Here is a 19,895-nt window from a genome sequence, read left to right as displayed (position 1 = left end):
ATGGCACACAAACATATAATGCAGTTAACATGGCACCATTTCAGGTAACATATGACTTGCTTGGCACTTACTTTGGCAATATTCCCATTGCATGGCACTTTCTGGCTATGCAACTTTTATAGTACTCTCCCAGCCAGAGAGTATGAGATGCAAACTGTACATTGCCAAAGAGAGCTACATTCAAGTTTCACATTCATTAAGAGTGTGTTGTGTGAGGGCATTCTCTCTGACATTGTGTCTTATTTATTAAACCTCTCCAAGGCTGGAGAAGATAAACTTTTATCTGTGAACCTGGGTGATACAGCAAACCAGGAATGGATCTGGTCTAGTATTAAAAACATATGCTAAAAAAATAGCAAACTACTTTGAAAAAATCTATTCCAGGTTTTCTGTATCACCCAGGTTCACCAATGAAAGTGTATCCTCTTCAGCCTTGGAGAGGTTTAATAAATCAGCCCCTATACCTAAAGCATTCTTTTTGACAGCTCTCATGATATGTGGCCACATTTCCTAAAACATTGTGGCTTTTTGTGGGCAGACTTTAAAGTGTTTCTAAGGTTAATGTATGGTAAAATATTATCAATACACACCGTAGTGCTAGTATGTCCTCACATTGTACAGGGCTGAAGAGGACATTATGCTGAATTTTAATACCAGCTATTACAAACCAACTGATGTGTACAAAAATTCACTTTTACGCCTGATCTCTGAATTTTCTTTTCACATCCTTGTTTTATGTGTTAGCCAGCAGAGGGCGAATTATTTCTCAGAAAGTTTTCTCCAGACCTTATCAGGTTTCCAGGTTATTCAGGGTAATGCAATGGGTGACTGGTTTGCAATAGGCTTTTGCCACATCAGCTAACATGTTTGCATTAGCAGGTAGCAACCAACACAAAACAAAATGCACAGCAACTGGCAGTCTGTTTTGGCTGAGAAGGTGTTAAAGAGATTAGAAGCAATCCTGCTGTAGCTGTGGAATACAATAAATCCCAGGTTTTAGTCCAGAATCTGAAGGAGCAGGGACTTTTGGGGTGAAATGACTACATTATGAGCTTTGTTCTGCATCCAAACACTTAATCAGAAGCTTTTGAGTCATGAGTTAGGAAATCCAAAAATTCCTTCTAGCCAAGGAACCTTTGATCAGGTTTTCTTGTGAAGCGGCCTGGCATTTAGATTTGGATAAAATAAGGCCATTTTATTATTTTTTATTTATGATTTGTATATGAGAAGGGGCCCTTTAAGTTTACAATGCACAGGTGCATTATAACTTTTCAGCCAAGGAATTTCATTGTGGAACAAAAGTTTTGTGTGTTAGATCTAAACGGGGTCATAAAATGGTATAAGCTTAAACATGTAAAAGTTGCTTTTATTCTTTTCAAATCTGCAGCTTTCATTATAAATATTGCTTGATGATCTGCCATGAAGGTCCTTGTAAAGCCACTTCTGTTGAAGAGTGACAACTGTCCCCTAATTTTACTTCTGTGTTGTTTTCCGTTCACACGCTTGTGGGGGGAACTACAAGTGTCACTATTAGGAAACAGACCAGAGCAGTGTTTTGCACCTAATGCTGGATCAAGTGCATGTAAATAGTAAGTGGATGGAAGAGGCTGTAACAGATCAGCAGCACTAACATGTAGAAAAAGGATGACAAAAATGTATATCATAATAAAACATAATAATAGTTTATAATACACAGTGCTTTATCAATCTAAATGTCATCCATTTAGGTCTATTTTAATGCATGCAACTTTAAGGATGTCTCTGTCTCAAGGACCTATCCTTGTTTTGTTTTTGAAAGCTACTCAACAACCTAAAGCACAAAACAACAGAAAAAGGTAAAATACCAATAAATAGAGAAATAAACATGGAACAATCTTTAACAAACTATATGCATAAATAAAAAGTGAGGAACCTTTTAAAGGAGGGGAAGTGTCATAATGGAGTTGGCATTAGATGAGTAAACCAACAGGAAGTGTGAGTTTGCTTTGAAAAGAGGGAGTGTCTCATTCTCAATTTCCCCTGTGAGCATAAATACATTTTTTATAATACATAGGTAGGGATGCATTACTTAATGCAGTACGAGGGAAAATAGTAGGGGGTGGGGAGACTTCCATTTAAGCATCACAACTTTCTTAGCCAAGAACAATGATTCATGTAGAAGAATATGTTGTGGAGCAGTAAGAGTCAAGGCACTGAGTATACCAAATACACAGATAGATAAAGTTAGTGGAATGGGACCCAACAGTTGTTTTTTTAAAATTGTCTTTTTATTAAACAATTTTTAAAACAGGTTTATATAAACAAAGGAAGAAACAAAGAAATACACTATCAGAGGGGGATGTGGATCCAGACATAATGTAGCAACAATTTGTCAACAAGATACAACCATATAAAATAGCGAGAGACCCAAAGATATGGTACCGTTTACTGATATCTTCCTATATGTTGATATATGTCAGCCTTTCTCAAAGCTTAGGAGGCGACAAGTCTAGAAGATTTGGGTCAAGTCTTATCCGAGTACACGTTTTGTCCTAGCAAGAGCCATGGTGGTGTGGCTATCCGCCGCACCTCTACTTGGGATTTAGTAGGGTATTTGGGGGTAGAATAAAGGAACCACCAGGAAGGGGGACAGTGATTTGCCGAGGACCAGAATGCCCAAGCATAGCTCATAATTATTACTCTAGAGCCTGTAGTACTCTAGAGTGAGTAGTAAGTATCCCAATAGTCCCATGTGCGTTCAAACTTGCCATGCGTTTATATGTTTGAATGTGTTTATATAAGTCTTCCATCAAGGGAGGTAGGGTAGCTTTCCACATGGTAGGAATCAGTGTGCGGGCTGCCACCAGGATGTAGGACAGAAGCTTATGGGTATATTTAGGAAGAGCAGTGAATGGGAGGCCCAGCAGATGGGTGAGAGGATCTAATATTATTAATAAACAGTTTTAAGCATGAAAGTGAATGAACTAAAAAGCAATTTGTAGCACCCAAGATTTTGGCTACACCAAACTCTCGGCTAGATAGTCTATGGACGAATGGGTGAAGTATGGAGTAATGTTCAAAACAAGATGGGTCTATGGAATATATATATTTATTTATTTATATTGTTTGTTCTAATAGTACTGGAAACATCATCATCATAAAAGATAATTTCTAGCAACATTCTTCGAACCTGTACATAAAGTGGAGTTAATGCAACTGCTGGGGCTTTACTGATTGTCTTTTCCATAGAGGTTTTGTGTTACTTTGTGTTTGACCTGCAGATAAGCATTGGCCTTCTAACACTGACATCTCCTCTGCAGCATTGTGTCTGCATTGGCTGTATTCCATGTTACTCCCCAGACTTTCACAGAGTTTCCTGGCAGCATTTCACAGATCACTTACTGAAAGTCTTTCTCATTTAAGATTTCACCTTGTTTTTTTTATTATCACCTTTCGCTCTGGCAGACTGTTTTTTTTCTATTATTAATGATTCTTGTAGCAGTGTATTCTAAAGGTTCCCTTGCCCAGGCATGATTGTAGATAAATGGGGCAATTTTGAGGTGTGGCCCTCACAGGGGGACACAATGGGCTTGATTTTTTAAAGTTCTCCAAGGCTGGAGAGGATACATTTTCATCAGTGAAGCAGGGTGATCCAGCACACCTGAAACAGATTTCTTAAAAGTCATTTGGTATTTGTTAGCAAATATTTTTAATCCTGGACCAGATCCATTCCAGGTTTCCTGGATCACCCAGGTTCACTGATAAAAGTGTATTCTCTCCAGCCTTGGAGAGCTTTAATAAATTAGGCCCACTGAGTATACTGTGGATGTTCAGTTACAAATTCTTTTCTGAATTCAGTCGTCTTCTGTGTACTAGAGTGAAAAGCTCTCTCTCTCTCTCTGCATTCTCTGCCTGTATATGTACTCATCTTTTTTTCTCAATTAGACATTTAAAACTGGACAGTTTTACTACTGGGAATGTAAATATTCCTAAATCAATAATATCAAAATAAAAACATAATGGTAAAATACAAGCACATATTTGTTTGATGGTTGTTCCACATCTGTTTTAGCAGGAATTGCACATTTAAAAAACTTTAAAATTGAGCAAATGTGATTAAACTTTTTTTTTTTTTTTGCAAACAGATTTGTAATTCTGACAAGCTATGGGAACACATTGTGGAGAGATCTTGTGATTCTGTCACCCCAGAGATGAGATCTTTAGCCCAGGACATTGGCTGGAAGCAGTTCTTTTACACCAACAAACTTCAGCTTCAGCTCCAGCTCCGGAGATGGAGGAAGAAACAGGAAAAGAGTTCAGACATCTTTGAAATGACATCATGAAGAGTTAGCAGAGATGTTACTTCTTATAAATGAACATATTTGTAAGAACTGTGTCACAGTCAGTGTCCATCTTTTAAGGATTCATATTTAAAAAAGTTTGTAATGAGTTGCTATGGGAAACACACATATACCACACATTTTCATACAGGAAGCAGCACTGTCCAAAGTCATGCCATTAACTCACAATCCAATGTACCTGACATAGTCTAATGCCAACTTTTTCTGAAACCATTCACTTACCAATAACTTTTTGGGATGTTGGAAGAAACCCACTCAAACACAGGGAGAACATACAAACCCCATGCAAATAGTGTCCTGGCCGAGATTCAAACCTGGGTCTGTAGATCCCTCACCTAACCATGAGTGTAGTGATTTGCCTTTGGCTAGTACTGGCAACATTCTTTTATGTTATCCACGCTTAACAGATGTTCACACATATCTTTTTTTTTCTGTGAAATATTAGTGCCTTTCAGCCAAATTGCAGCCAAATTTATTATCTGCTTTTGATACATTTTTTTTTTTATGTTGTAATCATTTTGTACTATAAGCACCAGTGCAAATAAAAGCTTAACATGATGAGTTTACTTACAGATAGTTTTTTTTAAAATGATTATTCCACTGTAGAATTATTCACAGTAGGAATTCCGTGGGTTAAAATATTCTTTGCTGTTCATATTCCAGATGCAACTATGCAGATAGCTTGCTGCTGTGGTTACCAACTCTCCTCCTCCATGTTTAGGTTTCATTGCTGATTAGTGATGCATCATCAAAGTGCAACAATCAGAACTCAAACAAAGTGCTACAAGATTGTGCTTGAATATCAGTCCAGCCAGGCTTAAAGAAACCTTTACCTACAGTGATAGGGTACTTTATCTCTTTTTTTTTATTTCTTTATTTTCTCTTATCCTTAAATCCTTCAACCAGACTGCATTCTCTTACAAATTTAAAGCCGCTCTGCTATCCCTCTCCCTGTTATTTATTCATTTGCTGTATTCCTGTGAACATCTGTTTTTTTTGTAAAATCACCTTCTTCCCATTCTGATGCTTCTACACAAAACACTACCTCATAGAAATGCTGCTCACCCCACCTTACTATACCTCTCTTCCTTGCTGCTGGTATCAACCCTCAACCCAAGATCGTTTTAGATTCTGTTATTCACATCTTTTAACACCCCTAACCTGTATATCTTTATCACTCAATTTTTGGAATGCTTGTTTAATATATAACATACTTCAAACCCCTATTTTAAGCGCTCAGTGAAGTATGGCCGATTCACTTTAATTCTTCGTTCACTCGTAGAGGTCTACACTTTGGTCTGGACTCCAGGTTCAGCTGTAAACTGCTTTGTTGGATTGTATCTCCTGGTTGAGCACTGTTATTTAATTTAAATCATTAAACTTCCCGTTCTTTTTCATCTTTTACGATTGAACTCAGCTTTATTTTCCCTCTTACCTTCAAACAGCAGTATTGGGCCACATTTTTATTTTTTATTTTATTTTTTTCCCCCTACTTCTATTACGTTTCATTTTAACATTCTTGCTGAGCTTCTTACTCACATCAGTGGCCATAATTGCTCAACCAATCTGATTTTCCATACCCTACTAAAATGTATCCTCCTCCACTTCATTATTATATAGAACTTTTATTTGTTCATTTTGTTCATTTGTTCATTTTCATCTTATGCATGCATGGACTTGCAAATAACTATATTAGTTGGCAGATCCACTTAAGTTGTCATGTGGGAAGATGTGATTAATGGGAGGAAATTACAAAACTGGATATTCCTAAATTAAAGGTAAGGGGGGTAGGGTGGCATAATTATGCCAAGAGGAAAATTATTCTGGGAGAAAAAGTAAAGAGGACTTGCCATAACACCACCAAACCTTTTAAGCAGTCTTTTGTGAAAAATAAATCCATGTATAAATACACATAAACAAAACACAACAAAGACGTGAATAAATTGAATATTTTTATTTTATTCAAAACATAAAAAAAGACTTTTGTTGTTTTATCTTTTAAGATACAAGCCACATGCTTTAGGATACATAATTCATATTTGTTTGCTTTCAGGTTGAGGGAACTTGTCTAGATCAAGTCTCCTTGAGTTTTCTCATATTTTACTTTTCTATAACTCAACTGAGTATCTCAGCCTTTTTTACATACATGGCCTACCAGTTTCTGCAATTACAGTGATAGCACTGAAAAGACAACGATAACACATCCTCTCATCAATCACAGTGGCATAACTGACTGTAAATAGCATTACTGGACTATCATATCTAATCACAGTGGTATAACTGAAGGGAGCATTATATAATATTCTCCCCTCTCCCTGTCACAGTGACCTAACTGATCATAACATGATCTTCTCACTCAAATGTTTTATACCAGCCACCTTGTGCCAACTTTTCTGTTTACATAATAGTAATAGGAAACATCTTCTCTCCTTACCAATCACAGTAAGCTGACAACACAATGACACCTTTTCACTCTTTTCTATCACACAAACATTTTTTTAGGAATGATGTTTAAAGCATCTTCTCCTCTCTTGAGGAAACATTTCCCATTTTTATCAGGACCATCCTAACTAAATTTGATGTCCAAGGAAAAAAATCAACATGAAGCCTAAATGCCTTGTTTATTGCACTGTAAAATGCCGGCCTTTTGTTTCAATTGGTTTCAATTCAACTTTTTCTGTAACAACTACTGTATAGACCCAGCTGTGGTAGTACACAAAGTAACATTGTTGGCCTAAAAAGACATCCTGAAGTATCATACAAAGATCTCCACTACCCTTGCTGTCATAATTCTTTATGGCCGAGTATAATCTAGCTGTGTCAGATGCCTGGTTCACCAATGCATGCTAGGGCACCATCAGCCACAGTGACATAGAGGTTGGTGGATGGATCCACAAAAAACAGCAAGAGAACAGGGATTTAACACAAATAGATGTCCATCAAATGCAGAGGACAAGAAAGAGAAGTCACCTGCATCCCAATATACCAGTTTCAACGAATTGTTGTGAAAATCTTTATGTCACATAGTAAAATAGTCAGTGTTTCAGTTCCTTACAGGGTTTCAAGTCCTTAAGGGTGACTCAAGAATCACTGGGCCTGATTTAACAAAGTTCTCCAAGGCTGGAGAGGATACATTTTCATCAGTGAAGCTGGGTGACCCAGCAAACCTGGAATGGACTTCTTAAAATAATTTGCTAGCAAACGTTTTGAATCCTGGATCAATTCCAGGTTTACTGGATCACCCAGCTTCACTGATAAATGTGTATCCTCTCCAGCCTTGGACAGCTTTAAATCAGCCCCACTGAATTACCCTGGGAAAGGGCCTTGCACGGCACAAAAATGTTGGCTATTGGACTTATGCCACATGGAATTCTTCATAACCTATTTCCTAAAACAGATATTTTGGAATGCTGGTGAACTGTTATCTGAATCCTTGCACAGCACTTCAAACAAGATTTTTATATGTAAAAGATCCTTTTTGTCTATAGCTCTTAATACAAATGCAAATTGCTGGAAATAAGTACAATAACTTTTCTTTATTGCGTATGACAGTACCATTTTAAGGTGTACAGCGTGTATTTAAAGCCTACTTATTTTTTAAGGGGTACATAAAACACATAAAAAACATAGAAAGCAGCTCTGGCTGTAAAAGTCACTAACTGTTAAGCTTTGTGCCCTGCAGTAATATCGTCATTCTTTTGGGTTGAATGACACCAAACCTTATTCATCCCAGATGTCTGAGGACTTTCTATAATTGCAGGGCATGATCACCCCCCTAGGGATGTCACCACAGCACCCTACACTTACATACAATATTGTAAAGAGGAATAATAGGAAGAAGAAGCAGAAGAAATAAAATCTAAAATACATAATTCAGGTATTTTCTTTGCAATCTGGTTGATGCATCTTTACGAAACAGACATGCATGCCTTCTGCTTGTCACCGCATTCAAAGTAAAATAATGGAACAAGAATGACACAACATCTGCTCAATCCTGTCACAAGCTGTCAATAACTTTCAATACATCATCCTAGAATATACCATATGCAAGATATGCGTTTATGTACTTTTGTTCCCCTAGAACAGTGGTCCCCAACCTTTTCAGACCCCCGTGGCCCACTATTGGGCTGTGAACTGGGGGTTGGGGACCCCCAATTACTACAAATTTGTAATAATTTACCCTGGTAATATAATACACACAGACTGGGGCTCTGGTCCTGGATGTAACTAACAAATATACAGTTTTATCTCAATACATATTTGATGTACTGTCTTCAAAAATGTATGAATGAAAGCAATTGTGAAGATCCATTAACGCTAGATCACCCAGAGCTAAGTATGCATAAGATAAAAGATAACTGAATGCTGCTACGCATACAAATAAAATATGGTATTCCTGCATAAAAGGTTGCATGTTTAGAAAAAGTTTGTTTTGTGTTTGAGTTATATACAACTGCCAAACTGATTACTATTATGATTATCATCATGAGCATTAGATGGAGCTGTCTTCATGTAAATTGTTACAAACAGATGGTATTTGACAGCTCTGATCTGTCAAATCAGAGACAAATGCAGTTTCAGCACATGCCACTAGGTGTCACTTGAGTATAAACCGAGATTTTTTTCTAATGACATCTTGACAGCAAAAAAAACTTGGTATATACATTAGTATATGTGTAGGTCTTAAACAAGAGCTGAACTTTCCCATAACATTTATTCCTTGCATTTTAACCTATATTAGATGGATTGGTCGAATTTAAACTGATTGTCTACCAGTTGGATGTTGTGGTGCACCAGACACAGTTTTTTCAGAAATTTCAATAATTAAGACTAATAATTAAATTTCAGAGGGGTGAAGTGGCTTAAAAAAGAAAATGGTTCATGAAGAAGGATCAGTTAAATAATGTCAGTTGTGTGATAAATTCTAAAATGACTAAAATTCTAAATCCTATTTGACCTGCATTATTTTATTAATCTATAATCTGCAGCTGCCAGCTGACCTATACAAAGTGTGGCAATAGCATCGGACACCATTGTGCAATGTTTGAACTCTCTTACTTGCAAAATGTGTCACAAGAGCTAGTTGCAATCTGTTAACATTTAATAAGAGAAAAATGCATTTCTCAGTTTGTAAATCTAATTATTCCTTCTTCTGTAAGTACTAATTTACTAAATAGCCCTTTCATACTAGAATATATTTTTGTAACAACTTGCATACACTTTTGACATTCTTTCCTCTATATTCACCCCGAAATTACGAAATGATGTAGCATTTTTCATCAGATTTGGCTGGGCAAATCCTTATCTGTTCTCAAGGTCCTGCACAAATCCTGGTAAACTAACATAAAATAACAAAGGAGAGGATAGTAGATTTTCTTTAGAAATTGAGACTGATAGTTCATCTGGCATTAGTCACAAAGTACCTACTGATGCTAAGGCTTAAGCGGCGTACACACTTGCAATTTTTGTTGTTGGAAAGGATCCTTTCCAACGACAAGGGAGTGCACGATGCATGAACGGTGCTGTACATACAGCACCGTTCATGCTCTATGAAGAGGGGAGGGGGAGAGCGACGGAGCGGCACCCTGCTGCGCGCTCTCTCCCTTCCCTTTCATTAGGATCGGTCGTCGTCCATCGTCCGTGGATCCGGCAGGTCGGTCGTTCGGACGATGGACGACACCGACTGTACACACGGCAGATTTTCGCCCGATATTTGGCCGATGCCCATTATCGGGCGATAAAAATCTGCCGTGTGTACGTAGCTTTACAGTTCAGGCTGATGACTGGCCATCTCTGCTTTATCAAGCCCCATTTGCAATATGAAATAACCACAAACACTACCAGATTGGTAAAGTGTCTGGTGCAATTTTTTGTTTAAAGTAGCATTTTTATTTAAATATATGTTCATGAAAGGTCTACTTTTGGGCTTATTTTAACTGGATGCTATACAGTGCCTCTGTTCAGGAGCTTTCTTTTCTATTGGTCCAATACCCCCCTGTAGTTATGTTCATGCAATCTGCAGTGGTACTTACTGCTGGGCTCCAACAACTGCTCTCTACATAGGATTTCTGCAACACATTGATAATGCCATTGCTACTTTTGGAAAGTAATGGCCCTGATTTATGAAAGGTCTCCAAGGCTGGATAAAGAAATGCTAGTGGGCATCTCACCACTGCAGTCTTTCTAAGAAATGAACAACTACTTGCCATCTTCTACATACATCAGATCAACCACTCAACAGTAGACTTAACAAATAAAAAACAAGGGCTTCCTTATGATAGAACCAACCTAAAGTGCATCTCCCTTCTATCACTGTGCAGCCTTTCTGGGATTACAATGCATCTCTGCATCTACTCAGTACTCCATCTTGTCTTTGAAGCTTCCATTCACTTTAATGTAAAAGTAAATGTATGGAAGATAAATTCTCGGTACATTTCATAAATGTTGGGGGAGGGAAGAGAAATAATAGCTGCAAAAGAAGTGTACACGTCCTTCAACATCTTTACTTGTTTTTATAATTATACATGGCACAACTCATAATTATCCTTAAATGGCACTTGTGGGATGTCTGAAAAGTCTGTTCTTATCTGTGTTATTCTAAACATATTCAACGACCCTGAATTTCTTTTCATATTCCAAGTCATCTTTACATTTTCTAAGTAGAAAACTGCACAGAACATTAGGATAGGAAAGGCCACATGTGGATGGGTGTGTGTAAAAATACAGATCCTGCTATGCCAAGCCAAGCAGGAAACACTGGGGTGGGTATTTGTACTAAGCTAGCCAGCAATAGGATCTTATTTTCGGTCATATAGATTTTAAGGTACATAGTAAATGTTCTTAGACATGTTTATTGCAATTTTACGATTCAGGGATGTCTGAAGTTTTCTTAGTATTATTCTCCTTTGGTTGCAGACAGGGCTCCATAAGCAAACAGATCATTCCCACCATGTACAGCAAGCCACACACATAGAAGGAGTAGTCATATTTTTGGGTGATGTCATAGATCCACCCTGCAAAAAAAAAAAAAGTGAAAGGTTTAGCTTAGAAGCAATCTATCACACACCACAATCCTTGTAAAGGAAGCTTCAGATAGAAACTATGATGCCCAAAAGTTTTTTAACAATGCCATTTTTTTTGTTACCCACATCTTATATTTGTCAACAGGTCAACCTTACCCCACTATTATGTTATTTTTTAGATCTTTCACTTATTTTTATTTTACAGAAGAAGCATTACAGTAGAACGCCCAGTTAAAACAGATTGAGTGTGGAATGGTACAAACTGTGTCCAGATTTAATTGCTGTCAATGTATATGAATTCTTCCAATGAAGAATTTCTCTGATGGAATTGTTAAAGCTTTTCTGCTTTATCCAAAACTAAAAAAACATGGGAGTGTTATTTTTGGGAATCCTCCTGACACAACATCAGGTAAACTAAGTCAACAATTCTATAGCAGAGATGCTAGAATTACAAAAATAGGCTAGTGGGTGTTCCAGACAGCAAGCACTCCATACTTGAAAAATATTTGGTCTGGACCAACAAATTAAAGACTGCAGAGTTTAAAAACCTAAACTAAAGGTACACTGCAGTCAAAACCACACAGTGTGGTTTGCAAAGCCTACGAATAGGGCAATATTCAGGGTGTGCTTGAAATAAATGCCAGAATTGCTGTATGTTATCTATCTTAGAAATATCCTGATAAAGGAAAACATTAATAATATTATTATTACACAGGATTTATATAGCGCCAACATATTACGCAGCACTGTACATCAAACATGTTCTTTTGATTCATAGGAGAACTGTCACATACATTTTATTTACATCATTTGGTAATTTCTACCCCCTAGCACACATTTTATACTAAACTCTATACCACATATATGTATTGTGTGTCTGTGTGTCTGTATTGTGAACTGGTTTACTAAGTATTATCTTAATAGGGTTAGTGGTTCAATCTCTAACACATGGCCTTTTTTTACTTTTACAACTATACAAATCTGCTTAGCTCACTGATAATGGCAGAGAATCTGAAAGTTTTGCCACTGTAGGGCCAAAGCACTTGAATAAAGGTTCGGCCTTGCTGTAAGCCTTCTTATGGGTGGGAGATCTGGCATTGGGAGCTACTGCAAGGAATGAGGGTTGCAGCATTAGTATTACCAATGCTTTGAAGTTATGTGTCCTGAAGGCAGCTTAACCCTTCATTCAGAGCCATGTTTATAAAATACTAGCTGATTACCCGTTGTTGCCTGGGTATTTATTTATTGCAATCTTATATTAAAGTCCAATAAAAAATATGTAAAAATATAAGCAAAAGGCACACTGTGCAGAGTAATACATACACACATACATACATACATACATAGATGCAAATATACCTCTAACATATACCACAGGGCTGTACAAAGATCAGCGGTGCACTCACATGAGTCTCAGTCATATGTCCAGCAAGTTTGGTTGAAATGTCTCCATGTGTTTCTGAGTGATGGTAAAACATACATACATACATCCATCCAAATATAGCTCTGACATATAGCACAGTGCTGTACAAAGATCAGCGGTGCACTCACATGAGTCTCAGTCATATGTCCAGCAAGTTTGGTTAAAATGTCTCCATGCATTTCCCAGTGATCACATACACACATCTATATACATAACACATACATACAGCCAAATATAGCTCTGACATATAGCACAGCGCTGTACAAAGATCAGCAGTGCACTCACATAAGTCTCAGTCATATATCTAGCAAGTTTGCTTAAAATGTCTCCATGTGTTTCTGAGTGATGGTAAAACATACATACATACATACATACAAATATAGCTCTGACATATAGCACAGCGCTGTACAAAGATCAGCAGTGCACTCACATGAGTCTCAGTCATATGTCTAGCAAGTTTGGTTGAAATGTCTCAATGCGTTTCCTAGTGATCAGCGGTGCACTCATGTCTGAGTCATATGTCTAGCAAGTTTGGTGATGCGTTTCCTAGTGATGGTGGAACATAGCAAGTTTGGTTGAAATATCTCAATGCGTTTCATCCAAATTTAGCTCTGACATATAGCACAGCTCTGTACAAAGATAACGGGTGCTCTCACATGAGTCCCAGTCACATGTATGGCAAGTTTAGTTGAAATGTCTCCATGTGTTTTCGAGTGACGGTGGAAGATACATACATACAATTTTATATACCGTATATAGATGCTGGCTGCTCAACTCATTGTAATGTTAAAACATACTATACTTAGCAATTATACTAAATAACAATTGTTCTAATAAATAAACCTTTCTGCAAATGCACAGTGTAGTCAACTTTGTAAATGTGGGTAGTGTGATTTATTTATATATTCGGTGTACTATTTCCCCTAGTCTGGCACTGTTTTATGTTAAAAAAGGAATCAGGTATACAATCCATACAATGAGGTGCAAAATAAACCCGAATATTGAATGTGCAAAGCTGGCCTTCTGAGCTAGAATGATAAGTAGATGAAATTAAATGTAACAATCTATTCTGATAATACTGTCCTAATAACCTGTCCTTTAGGTAAGCATACATCATTTAAAACATCACATTTGCTAGTAAAATTATACATGGCAAGCTGCTGTTAGAGGGGGTTCCCACTTTTTTAGCAAACATGAAACAAATCTTTCTATAAATGCATAAAATGTATATTTACCATGTTCACGATATCCTTGTATTTGTATTAAAGAACACATTTACATCTGTGCTTGTTCATACCTGTATAAAAACGTCTCATAACACTGGTCAATAAAGGAACAGGCTACAATGACAAATCAGGTGATTTTGCAATAGAGAAATACTTTCTGACTACCTGCCAACTTTTTCCTTTAATATTTAACAAATATTGAAAAATAGTATAAAAATAGTACCACCCACATACACGAATCTTAAAAAACATGCCAACAGAAGCTATTTATATTGAGGTTAAATTTCAAGAAAAACAAAGCAATATGGAAGAAGGTACTCTGAAACTATTTAAATCAAAGTGACTAATCTTATTTTAATTTGTTTTTTTTGCAACTTTACAAATCAGCCCTCTGGTATACAAAAAGTAAAACCTGTCTGTAACGTCATGTTACTGTACCTGCAAATGGAGGTCCCAGAAGAGCTGATATCCCATTGGCACAAATAATGATCCCATAGGCATTTGCCAGCTGCTTAATACCCACTAAATCTTCTGTTACAACAGGCATGAGAGAGAAGTAGCCACTGGAAAACCCTATAAGAGCACAGACTACAGCCAGGGCAGCATATACTTGCATAAGTGGTAGGATCAGGATGCAGATACCAAGGGTAAAGTTGGAAGCAAGGAAGACATTCCAGGCACTGACACATGACAAGTCACCAATATAACCTAGAAAAATTTTCCCAAAGATGTGCACAATGGCAATAATTGAGGTTAGTGGAAAGATGTTGTTTTGCTCTGTCATGCCATAGAGCTCCACAATCTCTGGTAGGTGTATAAATGGAATTACAAAGCTGCAGTAGGCCAGGAGTGCCCATACCACAAATGCTACAAAGACCTTGTTGGTGAAGAGGGAGGCCGTCCCAAAATAGCTAGAGTACCAGGCCCGAAATCCACATCTTACAGTCACAGTCATATGGGAGAGTGATTTCAGGATGCCCAGTTTGCTCTTATCTTTTTTAACAATGCCATTGCTGGATTCTTCCTTAGACCACGATCCTGCAATATCTTCTTCCTCTTCAGGTGGTGTGTTGTTTGCTTTCCCAACATCTGCCTCCAGCAGTGAATCTTCTCTAGTGTATTTGTGAGCACCTGTCTTCTCCACACTACGTTTTTCTACATGGTCCAGGGGTCTCATAAGGGCTCCACATACACACAGATTGAGAGTGATAGCTCCCTGGATTATCATGGCATTCCTCCATCCAAACTCTGTACACAAGTATTTCAGCAGTACCGTAATCAGGAATGTCCCAAACCCTGTCCCAGTGGTGCTCAGTCCTTGTGCCAGAGCACGGTGCTTCTGAAAATACTGACCAACCATCACCACTGCAGGTAGGTACACCATACCACTCCCGATACCTGAGAAGGGTACAATTATTTACAGTGACTTTCATGTGTTTGTGTTACAAAAACAATTCTAAAAGCGATCAATATGCTTTGAAACTGGAGGGTAGGGAAGGTAGTCATTGCTCTTGTTTTTCCAATTGTTTAGGTAATTTGTAATTCTCGCATTAAGTTACTACTATGCTGAATCCCAAACATATGCTGAATCTTTGTTCTTTTCCTGACCTGCTTTAGATGCAAGCATAGGTTTTTAGCAACACAGATTTTAATATGGTTAGTTTATGTTAATTGTCCTAGCTAAATTACAGGTATAGCTTACAAAAAGTTGACTGTATTGCACTCACCAGCCATCACTCCAAATGTAAAGAACAGAAAGTGGACATTGGTGGCAAAGGCACTCAGCACCCATCCAAGTGACGTCAGGAACCCTCCAATCATGGCAGTCTTCCGGCATCCACAGGTGTTAATGAACAAACCAATAAAAGGACCTGCAGAATAAAAGACCCAACAACTTAACAAATTTTTTGTAGGGAAAGTTTAGATTTTGTATGTTGTTTTTAAAGAACACAGTACCTGCTAATAATGTAATATAAATATTGTTTTTAAAATAATCTATAGTAAAATTTGCATTACCAACTGCAGCCAAACTAAGAACAGTCCGTGTCATACAGAGCTGCCCCACTGGGATGAGATGTCCTAGCACTACAAAATGTGCTATCATTGATACATTAGAGGTCATCACAAACTGATCCAAGATCATATCCAAGCAGTGGGAGGGGTACAATAGACAATGGAAAGGAGGGGGGGGGGTCCAGTTAGGGTTGATATTCTGCAGGAGTTGGCAGCTATACATATTTTGTATATGAAGTTAAAACCTTACAAAAGGTTTTAGATAAATCAAGTAGGAGTAGGAAAAATAGGAAAACTGCTAAACTGCTATAACCAGCATATTATTATTTTTTTAACAGTAAGTGAAGTCAAATTGCTCTGTCATGTGCAGATATAAATTGTCTAATCTTGAACAAGCAAGGTATATGTACCCACCGGCACTTCCATGAGCAGAGCTATTCATGGAAACAAGTACAAGCCATGATAGTGGCGGAAAACAGAAACTTGGGGATACTTACCTTGGATAAATAGTGACTAAGATGACTTTTGTAACCTGTATAATTGATATTTATCCCAGTACAGGCCGACCAGATCAAGAAATTGTAATCTAATGTACAGCTACAGAAAAGGTTGTGCAGTATGATGGACATATAAATATAAATGGTGCAGGTCATTTTATTGCTAATTCATACCTACAATCAGTGTGATGCCCATTGTCAAGGAGCTGACCCAAGCTGTTAGACCTCTGCTTTGATTGAACTCTTCCAGCCATTCCATATTGAGAATGCCCAGTGCCATCTGTGATCCCATAACCAGCACATGGACAAGAAAAGAGGACAAGACCACCATCCATGCCCAACCTCCATCAATATTTGGATTTCCTTTCTGTGTGTCTGCCCGGCCCTTTAGCTTCTTGTCCAAATTCTTCTCCATGCTTGCTGCTCCTTTACTGCACATCCTGGCCTGTGTTGGAATCATTAAAAAAACAGGTTACTGTATAAACACATTGCCACAGCATATTTCTATACAAATGACTTTATCCTTGCCTTAGTGATTTGCCCGCTTTATTTGTCTGTAACAGAAATACAAAGTGATGGTGAATCTAAAAATTTTTCAGTTGTCTGCAGAGCAGAAATAGAGGTGAACTCTTCCATTAGTAAACCTATTCCAGCGACAAGGAGGTCTAGGAGTCTAGGAGGAGAGTATTTCTCAATCTGGGGGGATATTTTATATGTTTTGTAATGTCTCTGGAACAATAAATTAAAAGGAAATCTGACTATAAGGTCATAGGAAACAAAAAAAGAACAGAATGGAGTTCTCTGTAATGGATTTATGTAATCCTAAAGATTGTTTTAAATATGCAGCTTTTATTAAAATCAACCTTGGTTATCCTGAAGGACTTTGTTTAGGCACTTTCTGTAACTGCGGTGAAACTGCTCTCCTAATTGTGTTCCTGGATTGTCATTGTATCCCTCAGGTAGAGACTACAGATGGGTGTACTGACACGGGATTGTGCAGGCATGGTCATTGGTCAATCAGAAAAGCATTGTCTATAGCAACAAGGTGCCAATGGTGAGGCAAATGCACAGGAAATTACTGAAAAGATAAAAATGGACAGTAAAACCTGTAATGGCTATCACACAAATGTATTGTGAGCTGAGGATATTGAAATTATAGTTGGGGATCTGAAAATTATTTCAAAAAGGTGTTTAAAAAGGTCTATAAAGGCTGCTATAAAAGACTAATTATTAATAAAACCTTATGAAAAAACAGGCTAGGTATACCTGGGTTGTTTCAAATACCCTTTGTAGTTCCTTGTCACAGTAGAAAGACAAAATACACATATTTCAGAGATGGTTTTAGGTTTTATTATGCCTTGTGAAACATAGAAGTTGGTGCACCTACCCCCAGTAAATATATATATATATATATATGTATATATATATATATATATATATATAAATATAATCTTGCTACTTTTGCAACCACTGCTACTAAGGTTCAGAAGTGGTGCACTCCACCCAAGTGGTGCAGACTGGCAGTAAAATCTTCCTCCACTTCTGAATGGAGCTGAACTGACAAAACACAGTGTGCAATGTACTGTACAATCCTGGGAGCTCATCTTCTATTGCCAGCTGTAGGTTAGATTTATTTTCCACTTACATTTCTTGGTACTTGGTAAAAAATACTCCCCCAGCCGCTCTCTCCGCTCTTCCAATGACCTACTAATGACTTCCTCACTCATAACCTCATCACACGCACCGATACAAGACTTCTCTAGAGCTGCCCCAACTCTCTGGAATAGTCTTCCTCGTCCTATTCGGCTTGCTCCTACTTTCTGCTCATTTAAAAGAGCACTCAAAACCCATTTTTTTCAAACTTGCCTACCCATCTTCTTCTGACCTTTGAAACCAACACTACTTCCCACCACTACATATCTCCCCTCCTATTGTGTGTGAAATTCCCCCACCTACTAGATTGTAAGCTCTTCCGGGCAGGGTCCTCTCCTCCTGTAACACTGTCTGTATTAGTTTGTCATTTGCAATCCCTATTTAATGTACAGTGCTGCGTAATATGTTGGTGCTATATAAATCCTGTTTATTAATATTAATAATAATAATAATAATAATACATTTTGCATTCTACAAGTATGGCTTCATCATCCGTGGAAAGCCTCCTCAGGGACTTTTACTTGGCTGTCCCAACATCCTTCCTGAATGGTGAGTAAGCTTTAACATAGAAAAGATGGTAGTAGCTATTTTATGTCCAAAAAAAACAGGTTGTTCCCATAACACTGTACTACCATGTTTCCCCGAAAATAAGACAGGATCTTATATTATTCTTACCTCCGAAAATCGCATTAGGGATTTTTTTCAGGGGATGTCTTTTTCTCATGTACAAAAATCTATATTTATTCATGTACAAAAATCTACAGAACATGCCCACATATGTGAACACTCCCGATACCGCAATGTGGGGGCACTATATTATGTGGGGAATGCATTCTCCCTATGTGTGCACCCACATATATAGTGCCCCCACACAATACAAAGCACCATTTTCCCCCCTAACATTTACAATATTTCCCCAAAAGTCATTAGTGTCAGTGGGGTCAGCATTTGGTTAAAAAAAAAAAAAAAGTACTCGCTGTGTGCGTCCCGGCTGCTTCCTTCCGCTTCTCTTGGTATCCCTCCGCCGCCAGGTACCACGTGACTCCACTTTCCGAAATCTGCTGCAACGGCTGCTCTGTTGCTGCCGATAGGGCTTATTTTCGGGGTAGGGCTTACATTTCACCCCTGCATGATTAGCATGCTATGGTTATTTTTCGGAGCAGGTCCAATTTTAGGGAAACACAGTACGTCCAGACATACAAGTATTACAATTATATGATATCATTTTGCAAGAAAATGTTGCTGCATAGTAACTTACTATACTGTTATTAATTACTATAAATATAGTAAAATTATAATTATATTCGGTTTAATATATGTCTGTCAAAAAAAGAACCTGTTTCACAGGTAGTAGCAGGGACCCTATAGGTAAACAATGAGTTAAGCAAGAAACAATTGCAGTTACCAGAATGTGGTGTCCAAGTGCCAAACTAGGCCACAAAGTCAAGTTTCAGCATGTTGTTGTTTGTGTGTATAAAACCTAAGGTATGTTTGTGCTTTTAGCCATGTTTGCTCACTTTGGGCTTGACTTATTAAAGCTCTTCAAGACTGCAAAGATAAATTATCATGGGAGAACCTGGGTGATTCAGCAAGCCTGGTATGGATTTCCTAAAAAAAATGATTTGTTATTAGTAGGCAAATGTTTTCAATCCTGGATCATATCCATGCCAGGTCTCCCATGATAGCCCATCTTGGAAAGCTTTAATAAATGAAACCCTTTT

General features: G+C 37.7%; 2 protein-coding genes across 9 annotated transcripts in view; one reads left to right on the top strand and one right to left on the bottom strand.

The window, feature by feature from the left end:
- FBXO36 (F-box protein 36) overlaps positions 1–4,898 on the top strand; it is a 22,160-nt gene extending 17,262 nt beyond the window's left edge. Inside the window, exon 4 of the mRNA XM_072407695.1 lies at positions 4,125–4,898. Within this exon, the coding sequence (XP_072263796.1) occupies positions 4,125–4,322 (198 nt within the window). The 3' untranslated portion in view covers positions 4,323–4,898. The remainder of the gene's footprint in view (positions 1–4,124) is intronic.
- A 1,381-nt stretch (positions 4,899–6,279) lies between these two features.
- The window catches only part of SLC16A14 (solute carrier family 16 member 14), a 23,455-nt gene continuing 9,839 nt past the window's right edge, over positions 6,280–19,895 (bottom strand). For 4 of the 8 annotated variants that reach the window (XM_072407686.1, XM_072407688.1, XM_072407687.1 and 1 more), the window contains exons 2-5: positions 16,696–16,966; positions 15,739–15,882; positions 14,450–15,409; positions 6,280–11,353 (exon numbers count right to left, since the gene is read on the bottom strand). In XM_072407686.1, coding sequence (XP_072263787.1) covers positions 11,202–11,353; positions 14,450–15,409; positions 15,739–15,882; positions 16,696–16,966 — 1,527 coding nt within the window. In that variant the 3' untranslated portion in view covers positions 6,280–11,201. Of the gene's footprint in view, positions 14,083–14,449; positions 15,410–15,738; positions 15,883–16,695; positions 16,967–19,895 lie in introns of all 8 variants that reach the window. The other 4 variants (XM_072407693.1, XM_072407694.1, XM_072407692.1 and 1 more) reach the window with 3 other exon arrangements.

This window comes from Pyxicephalus adspersus, chromosome 4 (genome assembly GCF_032062135.1).
Source record: "Pyxicephalus adspersus chromosome 4, UCB_Pads_2.0, whole genome shotgun sequence".
Taxonomy (NCBI): Eukaryota; Metazoa; Chordata; class Amphibia; order Anura; family Pyxicephalidae; genus Pyxicephalus; species Pyxicephalus adspersus.
Note: the sequence above shows the minus strand (reverse complement) of the source record. Positions and strands in the feature narration are given on the sequence as shown.